The sequence below is a fragment of the Manihot esculenta genome, chromosome 1, assembly GCF_001659605.2.
Source record: "Manihot esculenta cultivar AM560-2 chromosome 1, M.esculenta_v8, whole genome shotgun sequence".
Lineage (NCBI taxonomy): Eukaryota > Viridiplantae > Streptophyta > Magnoliopsida > Malpighiales > Euphorbiaceae > Manihot > Manihot esculenta.
The window spans coordinates 28,796,576-28,811,739 of NC_035161.2; the positions used below are offsets into that span (position 1 = coordinate 28,796,576).

Here is a 15,164-nt window from a genome sequence, read left to right on the forward strand (position 1 = left end):
GACATATCTGCATAATTATTTTCTAAAAAAAATAATAATAATAATAAATTAGCATTTCAATGTCAATTACTTGATATGTTTATATCCATGTTTTAGTTCAATCTCAGTGAAGTGTTCTTTTTTTTTTGCCTCTGAATGATTCTCTCACTTCCTAATATGGAATAAGAAAAGTTAATTATCAACTTAATACTTATAATTTAATTGGGATAATTGCCAATTTAATCATATACTTTACAAAAACTTACAATTTTATCTTATATTTAAAAATTATCAATTAAATTCTGTAATTTAAATATTTAATTATTATATCATACTATCACTTAAATTATTAATTAAATAACAGTAAAGCGGAATCATTATTACGTCACTTACCATGTAAACGTATCAAAAATTTCCAAATTATCCCTCACTTTTAAATTAACTAAATGTTAAAAAAAAATTTTTTTTATTTCGTGTATAAAACACATTTACCAATGTGGTCTCTTCTTGTTTTTTTTATACATATAGTGGCTATGTCCATAATCGTATCAGACAATCTAGGTATTTTAAAGTTGTCATGTATGAAGAAAACAAAAACTGTTAAGGATGTCTTTGAAAGAGTAAGGCAGAATGAGAAGATATTACTTTGAATGAAATTTAATCCAAGCCAATTGATTTGATTTCAGACCAGAATCAAAATTTTGTAAACGTGTGATGTCCCATCAGTCATTTAACTTTAGATCTTTTCTGCAAGTCTGAAAATTGATCCATCACCACACTTCTGAAAAAATTGCCACAGGTGCCAAATTTATTATTATTATTATGTAAAAGGCGTACAACAATCCAACGGTATGCACCTGTGATTGCTCATCAGCATTAATAATTTTATTTCTTTGGCTTGAAATTGCTGATCGTTTCAATTTCACTGGTACCTTGGTTCTGCATTTCAGCAACACTGTCAAGAAATTGCCTGTTAGTATCATTTTTGTGCTGTTTATTTCCCAGTGTATATTGGTTTCCGCTTTTCAGCAAATGCTGCCAAGCCTTCCAAGCGATCGTTTGTGTTCAAGACCTGTTCATAACACTCTTCTTCCAATTCCAAAGCTGATTCCAAATCTATCTCTAGGCCCTGATTAATAGCTTTTTTCGCCATCCTTAATGCTATAGGACCCTGTAAAGAAAACAAGTTAGATTGAATAACCAGAAACTCAAAAGCAAAAATGCTGCTTTTTCGCACTGAAACAACATTCAGATTGCATTTAAACAATGAGCTTCAGTTTTACTGGGAACTGTTGCATAAGTTTACAAGAAAGAGCTCTTTCAACCAAAAATAGAGCCAATCCAGAAAATAAGAGATCATCAAGTTATGGAATTAAAGCTCCTAATTATGGTTATATGACCATCAATTCCATAGGTTTTCAACATGCCACAAATTCTGACTAACATATACAACCGATGACCAGAAGGTTAGGAAACTTGTATAAATCAGGAAGCATAAGAAAAAGTGTGAATCTTCTTTTCCTTTATGGTGGGTGCATAAGGAAGAACTAGAGAAGGAATGCAGTTTACACACCGGAAGAACAACTCAAAGACTCGGTTATCTCTAATTCTCAGCATTCACTGGACTACTGCATCTAAAATCAACTGTATGACCAACAGATCCAATCATGAAACTAAAGGTCCCAGCAGTGAGTTAATGATTTGGTTGTCACCAAAATGTTTCTGCACAGCTATAATGATCTTCTGTGCTGCATAATTTTGCCGAGCAAAAAATGTTTATGGGATTTATAATAGTACCTTCTGATTAATTTCCCGAGCAACGTCAAGAGCCTTTAAACGAGCTTCACCAGCAGGCACCGAGTAATTCACAAGGCCTGCAGCATTGAAGACCTTCCTTGCTAAATATGGATTAATATATATGTAAGGTTGTGTGTTTTTGTGCGTGTGTACCAAGCAGCTTCCTAGTAAACATACCAATTGACATGGCCTCTCTGCCACCAATCTTGCGTCCAGTAAATATAAGTTCCTTTGCCACTGATTTTCCTACCAATCTAGGAAGTCTTTGTGTCCCACCTGCCCTGTTCAGAGTCAGGATCCATGTGAGGGCAGGTGATCTTGCAAACAAGTAAGTTCATAGAAAATAGGTAGTTTTCAAGTAAAAAGACGTCAGCTCAAGCATTAAACAATAGTAAGTTCCATTGTAAGTACAGAAACGTATTGGCCATTTGTAAGCAGAAGTACAACAGCTAAGAAGCTGTTCCAACAATAATCAGAGGAGAAAAACATCATGCATGTCTGTGCATGTAGTGGATCCATGCAATCAAATAAATGTGCAAAGAATCAGCAACCCAGACATTTAAAACATGATTTAGCACATACCCAGGAATTATAGCAAGTCCAGTTTCTGGCAAGCCCAATACTGCACCTTCTCCTGAATTATTAGATGTGGGCCACAATTATTAATAAAGTTGGATCTTAAAATTTATACTGAAATTAAAGGAATATTGTCTTTTGTAATACACTCAGAACTACCACATATCCGAAGATCACATGATAAAGCCATTTCAAGACCACCACCCAAGGCTGCTCCTTCAATAACAGCAATAGTAGGAACACGAAGTGCCTGTAGCAAAATTAATAGAAGTCAATAAAAATTCCATGATACAAAGATACTTTATAGTAATTAAGGAATATCAGCCACAAGTGAATGTAGCATCTATTGAACATAAATAAAATCTGATGCCATTGACAATTGAACTGTCTTTTTTGTGGTAAAGTTGGGGAACTGGAACTATAACCAAAACAACAAAAATCTAATGATAAAATTTTAAAGAACTTTAACTTCACAATCCCAAAAATGCTGAGAGATCCATTACTTAGGTAAGCCAAGTTAATATGCTTGTGTCTATATTATATATACAGTGATGTATGTGTGAATGCCATATCCATTGAATTGAAAAAAAAAATTCATACATCATTGAGGACAATTACATAATTCTTCCAAGCATTTACTCCTCATGTGTTCTACCGCTGAAGTGATAGCATATAGAAAACAACTGGAAGATTCTAATGTACTGCAAGGAGTTGAAGGATCCACCTCTATAAGTGAGAATGTGGATCGCAGTGTGTTGACAAAAAATTGCACTTCAGATGGAATCATTGTCTTCCGCTCCTGCCAATCCAATCAAAGGTAGAGATGTGAAGCATATGCATCCAAGATCAACTAAACTATAAAAACCAACATAGATTGACAAGCACAAAATAAATGTCTGCAGATAGTGGAAGAAAATATGAAAAGCCTTAACATAAAAATTAATGAAGCCCTCAAATGAGAGTGTTTCTTTATTTTCACTCCTAATAATGACTGCATTTTCAACTGAACCAGAAGCTTACTCAAACTTTAACATTTAGATCTCTTGACCCTCTGACAGTCAAACTTAAACATTTACGCCTCTCGACCTTTAATCTCAGCCTCTAACACAAACTGAAGCAAATATAGCGAAATTTTTATGAAATCAACAATTGTACTATCACTACTTACGAGAACCTATAGCTCTAGAATGCAGACCAAAGCAAATTGAGATGAGTACAAAACTCAACAACTTAATTGGCATAATCAATGCTATTGTGGCAGTAAATAAAAAAAGATACAAGAAACAACAAAATTACACAAGAGACAGACCCCAAAAGAAAGATCTAATGCGTGCTTCCTAATCTAAACTGAAAACAAGTTACTTAGGCTGACTAAATACTGAATGAAGTAATAAGTATAGAACACAGAGAATCTAACAACCCAAACAAACGTTTAGGTCGAGGTTAGATACTATAAAAAACAAAGCATCCTCTATTTTCTGCAGCCTATTTCTAGCTTTTGAAACAGTGATGCAATTGAAACAATTTAATAGCACAACAAAAAATTTATGAATGCAATACCTTAAGATCAGCTCCTGCACAAAACACTTTGGGAACCGAACTGCAAATCATAACAACATTAGCAGAGTCATCCCTATTGATTGTTTCAAAAGTTGCCCGTAAACCCCTCAGCATTTCCTTCCCGATGGCGTTTTTCGCTCCCGGCCTATCCAAATTCACCTCAACAATTCCTGTTAATCAATTTCCGTAAGTGGGTTTTTACTTGTATAGCTGATAAAAACTCTGGAGCTCGTAGCAAATAACAAGAAACACCGTTAACAAACACATATGCAGAGCTTTAAGTGGAACTTACCGAGATCAGAATCGGAAAGCCTTTGTAGCTTGACTGATTCAGAAGAAGCGGGCTCCAAGATAAGCGTTCTACGGCTTTGTAATTGGTGAAAACTGCCATTGAAGTTAGGACTGGAAATCTCAGAAGAAACTATCAGTTTGCCCAAACCGAATAACCGAGAAAAGTTATGGGATTTCGATTTTTTAATGCAGTGGTGACCCAGAGATCTTGTAAAAACCATGAAAGTACCCATCAGCGTTTTGAACTCGAGGTAAAAAAATGTTAACAAAATTTGTGAAAGCTCCGAGCCTCCTGTGCTGCGATACAATGGCCGGCGAGAGCAGAGAGTGAGTGCCGGTAGCGATGAATTTCACAGATACTACAGTAAACTACACTTTAATCTTAAATTTCAATAGGATAATATTTATATTTTTAAAATTATACACTTAAATTTTATATTAATAATATAATTAATTAAAAAGAAAATAAATATTTAAAATATTTTTATGAATATTTAAATTTTTTTAATATAAATAAAAAAATGTATATTATAAAAACTACATTAGGATTTTTGAATGTAATTAATTGATCTATATTTATATTTTTAAAATTAAATTTTAAATTTTTATATTTAATTTATTTAAAATTATATTTTTTTCTTATATAATATTAGTTTAAAATTAATAAGTTAAATTTTTTAAAAAAATATAATTTTTTAAAATACTTTATATAAAAATTTAGAATTTATCTAAAAGTTATTTAGTCATATCTTTAAAATGAATACTCATCATTTTACTAAAAGGAGTGGTGATTTTTTCAATTCCATAATTTTTATTTATTTATTTTTAATTGTCTTAAAAATATTATCTATTTTTTTATAATATATAAATTAATTATTATAATTTTATTTTATTTTATTTTTAATAAATTTAATAAAATTTCTCTTAATATTTAATAAAATTTAATATATCTAAAAATATAATAAAAAAATAATAAATATTATATTTTTTAATGTGTAAAAATAAAATAAATAAAAATTATGAGAGTATTTATTAAAAAATTGTTTAATCATATTTATTATTATAATAATTAAAAAGATATTTATTATTAAATAAGCATGCAATGAATTTGAAAATAAAGAGAAAATATAATAAAATATTTAATAAAACTAGCTTAGCATAACCATATAAACATCTACGATAGTCTTTATCTACTTATTTTTTAAGCTTATAATTTCATAAGAATGCTATAAATAAATAGATTAATTTATTTTTGGAGAAACACTCTCTTAGAGTCTGTTTAATATTGTTATTAAAACTGAGAGAAATAATTTTTTAAAATAATTTAATTAAAATTGTATTAAAAAATCATTAAAAATAAATTTGACAAATTTTTAATTATAAAAACATTAAAATAATAAAATAATTATTTTTAAATTATATTTTTCAACCTGTAAAAAAATTATTTTAAAGCAATTTTGCCTTTGAAACTTTAATGCCAACTACATACTTAGTCTTATTAATTTATTTTCTTGTATGTTAACAAAGTAGAGATTTTTTTTTTTTTTGAATTGCAAAACGATTGCAGGCCCTGAGGGCAACAAAGTGGAAAATAACGATAAAAAAGGTGAAGAATAACCACAAATGGCTACCTGCATCAAGGGGGAAGGCCAAATTTAGCCATGTAGCTCTACTTTGATGATCCCACCACTCCCAGAAAAATAAGCGATTGTCAAAAATAATTTATATTTAAAAAAAATTTTAAATATTTCTTATTTTTTTATAAAAAATATTTTTTAATGAGATAATTTATTTTTTATTATTTAATTTTAATTTAAAAATAAAATTTATTAAAAAATTTATATATAAAGACATTAATAAATATATCGAGATGTAAAAATAACTTTATTTTTTAAAAAAAATTATTTTTTTTAAATTATTTTTTTATCAAAAAATATTATTTATTAATTAAATTTTTTAAATACTTCAAATATAATTAAATTTTTTAAATACTCTAAATATCAAAAAATATGACAAATACTTTCTTAAAAAATATTTTTCAAACTTAAATATAAATTAATTATTTTTTTATGATTGAGATGCTTAAAAAATTTAATAAAAAATATTTTTTTAGTTAAAGAAAAAAATTAAACATGGAAAATAACTTTCCATTCTAAAAAAGAAGTCATTTTTCACTTTAAAATTCTTATTGAGATCTTTTTATATAAATTTATTAATATATTTTATTTTTAAAATTAAAATTAAATAATAAAAAATAAATTATTTTGTACCAATAAATGGTGAACAATAAACATAGAAAAACAAATTTTTAGATTTTGTTTGAGAGTAGATTCTTTCACAGTAATGAATTGTTTTCAAAAAATTTAAAAACTTCAGATTTATGATTGGGAGAGAATATTTTTTAAAAAAGTTGTAAAAACCAACCACTAAATTAATGGTTAAGAAAACGATATCTTTATTTAAATAAAAAATTATGAAAAAGCTTATTTTACTTTACATGATGTAGCAAAATTATGAACTGTAAAATTCCGAAAAAATAAAAGGTGGGCTTGGATTGAATGAGATTACTGTAACGTTGTATCCTTGACAATTACAACAGAGACGAATGAGCCCCAATTACATTCCATTTTACAGGAAAAGAATGTTAATATTTCAAGTATGGCTCAATGATTAGGATTTAGGAATGTAAAGAATGGGTTAAAGGCAGCTGAAAATCAAGACCATATATATATATATATGATCCTGTCATTAATTATCTCCTCTTTCGGTTTTTACAGCATCAGAACCTTCATCTTGGCATCTTTCCAGGATCAAGTTACAGTTGTTCATTGTGCTTGCATCAAGAAGACCATGGTTCCAAAGCTTGATCATGAATAACCTCCAGCACCTGAGTCCAATGGATCAATATAAATATCTCTATATCTCTAATCAAATATTCAAGAAATTGAGGAATGCTGGAGGATGAGGGAAGAATGAAATAAATTACATAAAGGTTCAAAGCAAATGATCAAGAAATTATCATAATCGAGAACATTATCATCTGAGGAATAGCATACCAGTTGAAGAAGCATCTAATAAGAGGTCATGTGGTCCAATCAAATAGAACTACAGAATGGAATTTCCTTTTTTTTTTGTCAATAAAAAATAGCCTTTTGAAGAATATTGCATTTCAAAGGTCCATCAAGTCAACCAATTAATGCAATTATTACCAACATTGATCATGGTACTTCTATCTCTTGTAAACATAAATAAGCTGAGAGGCTCGCCAAATAGACTTTATTTTCCCACAGAAGGATTCTAATCCTACACAATCAAGTTGTAAGTCTGTATAATTGTTAATATGAAATTGAATGAAGCAATGGCCAGAAAACAGGGGGGTGGGGGGAGATTATTCAGGAGCAGTACCAAAAAAGAGCAGGAGATCCAACCAGTTCCCTCCCATGAAGTTTTGAAAACGCCTCGCATGCCCAGGCTACATGACCATCTGCCAGCACCCTGCCAAATTTAAAAAGTAAAACCTTTTACCTTAATTTCACTATCAAACCAACTCGCATGAACCGGCTCTTCTTATGTGCTGCTGAGTCATGTAAACATCTCAGCGTACAAAAATTCATGGAAAGAATTAGCAGAAAAGAGAGAGAGTACGAGAGAGAGACAATATACCTGAAAAGAATAAAAACAGAAGCAAGAAAACAGAAGAATTGGTTAGCAGCCATTACCTTTGCTTTCTTACAAATGAGTTCCACAGATGCATAAGTTGCTTCTCATCTTTGCTAACATCCACGAAGTCATCAAGCATCTAAAACATCAGTTCAATGTTAATTTCTCCACTCTAAAACATCTCATTTTGGAAATGAAAGTTATGCTTAGATGGCCCACAAGAGGCACATGAACGGTATCTACATGTAAGTATATATAAAGAAAAGCAAGTGAAGTTGAATTCCAGTTGAACATATTCAAGTTCCACAACAATTAATCAGAATCTTAACATAAAAAGAAGAAAAACGAATACGCATAAGCATCAGCCATACCCTTCTATCTTCAAAATCTGCAATGTCATCATCGACTTCATCTTCACTGTCTCGATCTGACATTACTTGTTCTAGTGCCATAGGCTTCAAGTACAAAAATAAGTTGTAGCATAAGTTATAAAATAGCATAAACTTGTTAAGCCACATGAGAAAGTCAATCAGATCTTAGAATACCTATTCACAAATACTGTAAATTGAAAATCAAAGCAATAATGACCACTTGCACAAACCATTCAGATAAAGATTCAAGGAAATTCATTTAGACTGATACTTTATTTATGTTTTAATGTTTGCTTTATCCTTTTATCTGGCAAAAGTTTCATGTTGAATATGGCCAATATGAAACATCAAGAAGAGATTGCTGCTGCATCTACCAATGAAACTGCCTTCATGATGTATGATCTGATGTACACCCAGTACTGGAACCAAGTACCATAATCATCGTCATCATTTTCATAATTATTATTTAATTTGCTTTTTTTTCTTATTATTAAAATAATTACACAAGAAAACCTGAGTGGGCGCATAAAAAGAGAGGGAATCAAATAGGGCTATTGGATAAAAAAATCCAAATGTTTACTATAATTCACACTTATATCCAAACACTTTAAATCTTGAATGGTAATGTTAAATCTTTTCAATTTGTCATGATTATAGTTAAGAGGATTAAATCGAAGTAAAAAAGTTAATGGTAAATTATAATATAGTCCCTACAGTTCTATTTGACTAATAAAATAATTCTTAAATACATATTTTTATTACAACAATATCATTTTTTTATTAATCTCATTATCTACTCCCTATTTTCACTTTTATATAATATTATAGATTATTAATAAAACGTAAACTATGAAAAAAAAATAAAACTTTACAATTTAAAACATATAATATTTCATTTTATTTCGAATATTATTAATGAAAGTAAAGTTTTCCAAATATAAAAAATATACACAAATTATAATATTGAGTATAAGCATTCAATGAAATATTTTAATATATATTATTTATATGTGATATTTTATATAATATGAATTCATTTGTAATAAATATTTATAATATATTTAATATTACATATAATAATTATAAGATATATTTAATTTCAAAATAAAATTTAAATTAAAGGATTATATGTTTTATTAATAATACAAAATTTTAAGAACTATATTGTAATTTGTCATTAACTTTTTCAAATTTAATTTAGTCCTCTTGGCTATAACCGTGGTAAATTGAAAAAATTTGACTTTACCGTCCAAGATTTAAAGTCTTAGATATAAATGCGAAATACCGTAAACATTTGAATTTTTTTATCCAATACCCCTTAAAAAAAATACTATAATTTCCTTCGTTGAAAAAATTTGTTCTAGTTCCATGCTAATATACCTCAATGAGTCTATCCTCCAAAGGAGTTCAATTGAAGTTCTCATTCAAATTCACATGTGAGTTTACTAAGTTTTAAATCTGCATGAGATAAACCCTGAATATAAATTAACAAATAAAAGTTATAAGATTACAAGTTGAGAAGCTAAAATCTAAAAAGAACTGTAACATCACTTGACATTAATAACATCGAAAGAAGAGGTTGGAAATTCAAGTGCTAAAAAAGGGGAAAGAAAAACTAAAGAAGGAAGCAAATTTTCTTGTATTAGTTAGTTCTGTGCAACGTCCCTCGTATGATAAAGAACATTTTCCTTATACCTTTAACAAGCTTTTCCAAAAATACCGGTCCTTAGGAACCATATCTCATGAAAAGCCTGGGAAAATTGCCAAGGTATCCTCAAATTTTTTGTACTGAAACTCTTTATGATATTTCCATTTGCTATGAAAAGCTTAAATGTTCAAATTAAGTAGTGCAAGAACTGAAGATTATGCAGGCCACTGATCAACGAAACAATAGAAGCAGAAAATAGATGAACAAACGAAAGTTTTACCTGAACTCTGTGAGAGTGATAAAACTGTCTTCTCTGCAGGAGTACACGGCTAGAAAGAGAGAATTTAAAAAGAAAAAAAAAAGGAATAGCAGTTAGCATCCAAATATCAACAAAGTTAAAGGAAATGATATTCTCACTGTAATTTTTGAATTCATGAAGGAGAGAGAAGATAACTGCTCTTTTTATTACAAAAGTACAAGAGCTAAAACATTTGTGGATAAACAAATATCTGGAGAAGAAAAGGGGAAAAGAAAAAGAAAAAAAAAATGAAAGATAATGAGATGTATAGCATCACTTAAAGAGAACTCTGTTGCTAGAAACAAATTTATGGTCATATGCAAAAAGATCAACAATTGCATTGACAAAATTTTGGTTCACGTTGAAAGCACCACAGTAACAAGTTAAAAAAGACTAGATTTTATTTTTTTAAAAATTGCAGTTCACAGGTACCAAAAGTTCTTTCAATAACTATTTAATTTCCGAGAAGGATAGGCATACATAGCCATCAGAGGTTAGAAGAGGCATTCCACTGCCATTTCAATAAGAATTACCAAGTCGAAATTATGCACACAGATTGTAAGCAAATGCTATCCTCTACTTTGAGAAACAGCCTAAAAGCAGCTCAATTGGAAGTCAAAAGATTCAAGAAGCACCAAAGAGGTTCAAAAGTCACTGGAACACTATTAAAATAAACTGACAGCATTAAGGAACATACTTTCTAGGGTCTGACCGGTCCACAGTTAACTTCCTTGCTTTTGCAATATGGATCCCAGCAGGCAGTAAAGGATCATTTCCAGATTGTGATTTAACACACTCAGAGTCCACAGAAGGTTGAGCCTTAGCAATTGAAACATCTTGAATATTAAAACTTGATGCCACACGTTCCATTAACTCTGTTGCACTAGGATATTCGGTACCATAGTTTTCTGCCCCATGCCTCAAATTATGCAAATCCTTCTCACTGGAAGATGACTTGGAAGCATTCTCACCTAAACAAGAAAGAACATCTAAAACAAGGATACAATGTCTAAAATTCCAATAATCCCTGCAAAAAAAAAAATGGTAAAAAAAAACCAGAGAATGACACTTACATCCATACATTTTTAGCAATCGGGCAACATACAACACATTAGAAAGGGAAAGGAAATTAAAACAGATCCATAAGAATGAAACCAGAAAGCACCACTTGGCTTTCTTTCTTTAGCAAAGTGATTTACCATATTATAAAACATGTAACAAATTCTTGTCATTTGAAAAGGGGTAATACTAAAAAAGTACCTATCTTGTAAAGAATGAACCTTAAACATTCTATGATTATATTAGTTTTACAATTGAAATATTTGAAGATTAAGGAAGCAACACTATAAGGGTCAGAACTCAGAAAGAAATATTACCATCATCCTTCCTCAAAAATCCATTGTTTATGCCTTCCATGGGGAGTTTTTGGGAATCCAACTCCAAGAACTGCACACAGACTTGCTTATTTTGATCGCAGTTTCTTGACTTGCGCCTTCGTGGCCTTGGGCTGCACATACAAATTGTTTAACGTTTTGACTTACAACTACTTTTACTGATACATAGATGGATATTCACCAAAAAATGGAAACTGCATTTGGAGATCTGAAACCAACCAGAAGAAGAATGTCTGCTGTCTTTGCTCTACTCCATCTGCAACAGTCTGTATGTATTGACAAGATGTAGACAGTTAGAAAAGAATTTTTCATGCTTCACCAAACTTGAAGGCCCCAATATGATACTTATTCCAGAACACAAACAAAAGTTGAAAGGACTACATAATAGAGCAAAAATATTTTCAATAGGATAACAGTGCAACAAAGGTATGAATGTAACATTAAGTATAAAAAGTTCTTCAAAGGAGTTAAATGGAATATTAAATTCTTCATGCTTCTTCCTTATCTGCTGGGACATGGGAGTCTTTATTGGAATTGCAATTTGTTGGGATTTCATAGGAATTAAGAAGCTCTTTTGTAAGGATTCCAAGTGAAAAATCAGTTGCATAGCATCTCATTGAATCTTAGTTCCTTTTTATGCGAAGTACCAAAAAAGGTCCACTATTTAACAAAGAAAAAATCATCCCCACAATACATCAAGTAAAGTTCTGACCTCTGATAAGAATCTATCAATTTTTACAGAGACGTTCACTGCTTGGTACTCTTCACTCGCCTACGAAATAAAGTTTCTTGATTAATACTTCCAGAAGCTCTCAATGCAGAAAACTGATTGAATTATTATTACCAACCCAAAACTCGAAGTTGAATAGATCATGTGAAGAGCACAAATGATACCGCAAACCCTATAAAGAGAAGTGAAACCCAAGTGAATGATAAGTTATTTTGCAGAATCAAGGTTATAAATAAACTTTCACATTGCTTGCCTTGAATGCTTCAAAGTTTCCTAGAGGGAAAAGGAGTAATTTATTTTTAGTATAAAATTCAATTATATCATCCAACCTGTTGCCAAGAAAATATCTATTTTTTCATATATTTTCTGTAGACCCATAATTCAGTGTGCTGTAGCATTAGCCCATCACCGAATCTTAAATTTTAAAAGTATTTATTTATACTTTGGAGCTAGGAATGGAATAACAAAAAGGTTAAGCACAAATAGAGCAAAGAAAACCCACCTTAAAACTCACACACATCATCAAGCAAAATGGACAGGAGAAGTCTTCAGTGACTGCAGGTTAACAAATCACGGAAAGGGTTAGATGGAAACAATTTTTTTATAAGCAAATATTTAATAAAAACAAAGCACAATCAAATAGCAAATGTAGAATTCAATAAGCTTGAAGTCATGTTCTACCAATTATTAAGATTACACAACTATGATCTCTTTCCCCAATTCCTCACTTTGTCTTTCAAGTAAGGCAGTAAAGCATATCCAACTTAATAACTAAATATTATCAATATAGAACAACTACTAATAGTTGGTATTGGTACCTAATGAGCCAAGTTACTAGCTGCAAAAAAATTTAGAATTGACAGTCTTAGGATCAACCTCATTCCTTGCCGGTACTAAATCCTCCACCACACCACCCGTCCCACTCCGAAAAAGGAGAAAAAAAAAAAAAAAAGCAAATACAAGATACAATTTTATGAGACTCCAAACAAAATTTTGGTACCTTCAGTCTTTTGTAGTTTGTTATTGTAATCCCTATAGTTGAAAATTACAACTCCAGCAGCCAACCTAGAAAAGCATATGAAACCAAATAAATTAACTACTTGGTAAGAACAATAACAAAATTAAAGACTAAAAAGCGAGAATTGATAAAAATGATAACCACGTGTACTTTCTTTCCTCTGATTTTGATGGATATATAAAGCTATCATAACTCATATTTCACAGAAGAAAGAACAACTGATCATACTAACTGTTGATCAGAGCTGGATCCTTTTCTTAACCACATAATAGCAACTAATGACCTCCAGTGGCATAGAACTAATGCAAAGCAAAACCCAAAAAATAAATTGACAGAAAAAGTTCCTTATGCCAAAGTAATGAAATTGGCAAGCCCATACCTCCTTTTACGCCTTTCTTTCACTTTGTAACGCAAACATCTTCGAAGAAACGAAGGCTACAAAAGAAAGGGCACTCAATTAAGAAGTGAAGCAGAAAAAAGAAGAAGAGAAGCTAGAGTTCGGTGCTTCACCTCTCACACAGGCTAAACCCTGATCAGTATTAGATTGCAAAGAAAAAGAAAAAGAAGAAAAGGAATCAAAAAGACATTACATTGTATTGAGCCCGGCGGTGAAGAATATTGTAAAGTTCAACAGGCTTGCAATATATGAGTAGGCTTTCATCAGCTGCGATAGCCTCTTCTACAGATAAATGCACACAACAATTCTGATGACACATCTCCTCTTCTCAAATTCCCAGTTATAGATTCCTGTTTAATGAAATTCAATTAACATAAACCATGACCTAGCTAAATTACAATATGAATTCGTAATCAGAACGTCTGAAAGAGAAAATTGCAGCATCAAAACCACAGCTAATACTTCCAAGAAAAAGAGCAACAACAAAATTACATGGACAAGAAGAAGAAGAAGATTTACCCAATTGGAAGAATTTGGCCGGAAAAGGGAATTGCAGAAGCTCGGAGGAAGCAACAGCGAGACGAGGTCAAGGAGACTCGTAGTCGTTAGGTTAGCTAACGGAAAACGAATTATAGAATAGACCCCTACCAATTGGGACCAGGCCAAAGTTAATTATTATTGGCTGCTCGAAAAATAATTTTTATTTTACAATTAATAATTTGGTAATTAATATTTTTCAAATTCAACTTTATTACATTGGGTAGTTAGAGTCTTACTGTGGCCTTCTCTGAAGACGTGCTCTGTTTTGGATTGGTGGAAGGAAAAGTAAACAACAGTGGCAGTTAGAAAATTAAATAATAATAATAATAATAATAACAATTAGAAAATATTCATTGTTTTTAATTTAAAAAATTTTCATTTAATTGATTTTTTAGAATTTATTTGAATTTTTTTATAAAATAATTCATAGAAAGAATATAATTTAAATTTAAATTTTATTTTATTTTTGTCAGAATTATTATTGAAAAGGTATTCTGTCAAATATACTAATTCAGTAATATTTTTTTAAAAAAAAATTTGGACGTATTTTAACCATAAAAATATTAAAACAATAAAAAAATTAACTTATTTTAATCCTAAAACTGAATGTAAAGAACCATGGAGCTGGGCCTGGTGGACTCTTAGGAAGAATGGTGGCCCTAGCCCACATATAATTCCTCCATATCGCCTTTAGATAGGGCTGCCAAGCAAAAGATAAACTTTTCTTGGACTGGCTACTAATTTGATTCTTATTTTTAAAAATATAATATTATTTTACTTACTCACACACTTATATTTTCCTCTCTAATTTCTAATTTAATTTTTAAATATTATTGTTGTTATATACAATTTTATCCCATAATTTTATAATTACCTACAGTTTCATCCTCATATTTATCGTTTCG

General features: G+C 30.3%; 2 protein-coding genes across 7 annotated transcripts; both read right to left on the minus strand.

The window, feature by feature from the left end:
- Window positions 1-761: 761 nt before the first annotated feature.
- LOC110619263 (probable enoyl-CoA hydratase 2, mitochondrial) lies at window positions 762-4,585 on the minus strand. Its single transcript, XM_021762581.2, has 8 exons — window positions 4,205-4,585; window positions 3,913-4,082; window positions 3,077-3,151; window positions 2,512-2,602; window positions 2,359-2,410; window positions 1,954-2,057; window positions 1,777-1,853; window positions 762-1,150 (listed from the first exon to the last, which is right to left on the minus strand). Exons 1-8 carry the CDS (start codon window positions 4,434-4,436, stop codon window positions 974-976), a joined length of 978 nt encoding a protein of 325 aa, XP_021618273.1. The 5' UTR covers window positions 4,437-4,585; the 3' UTR covers window positions 762-973.
- Window positions 4,586-6,729: 2,144 nt separating this feature from the next.
- Window positions 6,730-14,394, minus strand: LOC110629594 (polycomb group protein EMBRYONIC FLOWER 2). 6 transcript variants are annotated; one of them, XM_043956567.1, is made up of 15 exons: window positions 14,239-14,394; window positions 13,913-14,069; window positions 13,702-13,757; window positions 13,305-13,369; window positions 12,807-12,859; window positions 12,423-12,476; window positions 12,287-12,346; window positions 11,794-11,840; window positions 11,557-11,687; window positions 10,878-11,169; window positions 10,163-10,211; window positions 8,235-8,318; window positions 7,923-8,002; window positions 7,632-7,698; window positions 6,730-7,090 (listed from the first exon to the last, which is right to left on the minus strand). In XM_043956567.1, exons 2-15 carry the CDS (start codon window positions 14,036-14,038, stop codon window positions 7,043-7,045), a joined length of 1,212 nt encoding a protein of 403 aa, XP_043812502.1. In that variant the 5' UTR covers window positions 14,039-14,069; window positions 14,239-14,394; the 3' UTR covers window positions 6,730-7,042. The 6 variants fall into 6 exon arrangements, with proteins under 6 accessions (XP_043812502.1, XP_043812496.1, XP_021632324.1 ...); XM_043956561.1 differs by having other exon boundaries at window positions 7,609-7,698; XM_021776632.2 differs by having other exon boundaries at window positions 7,609-7,698; window positions 10,878-11,151; window positions 14,239-14,393.
- Between the last annotated feature and the right edge of the window lie 770 nt (window positions 14,395-15,164).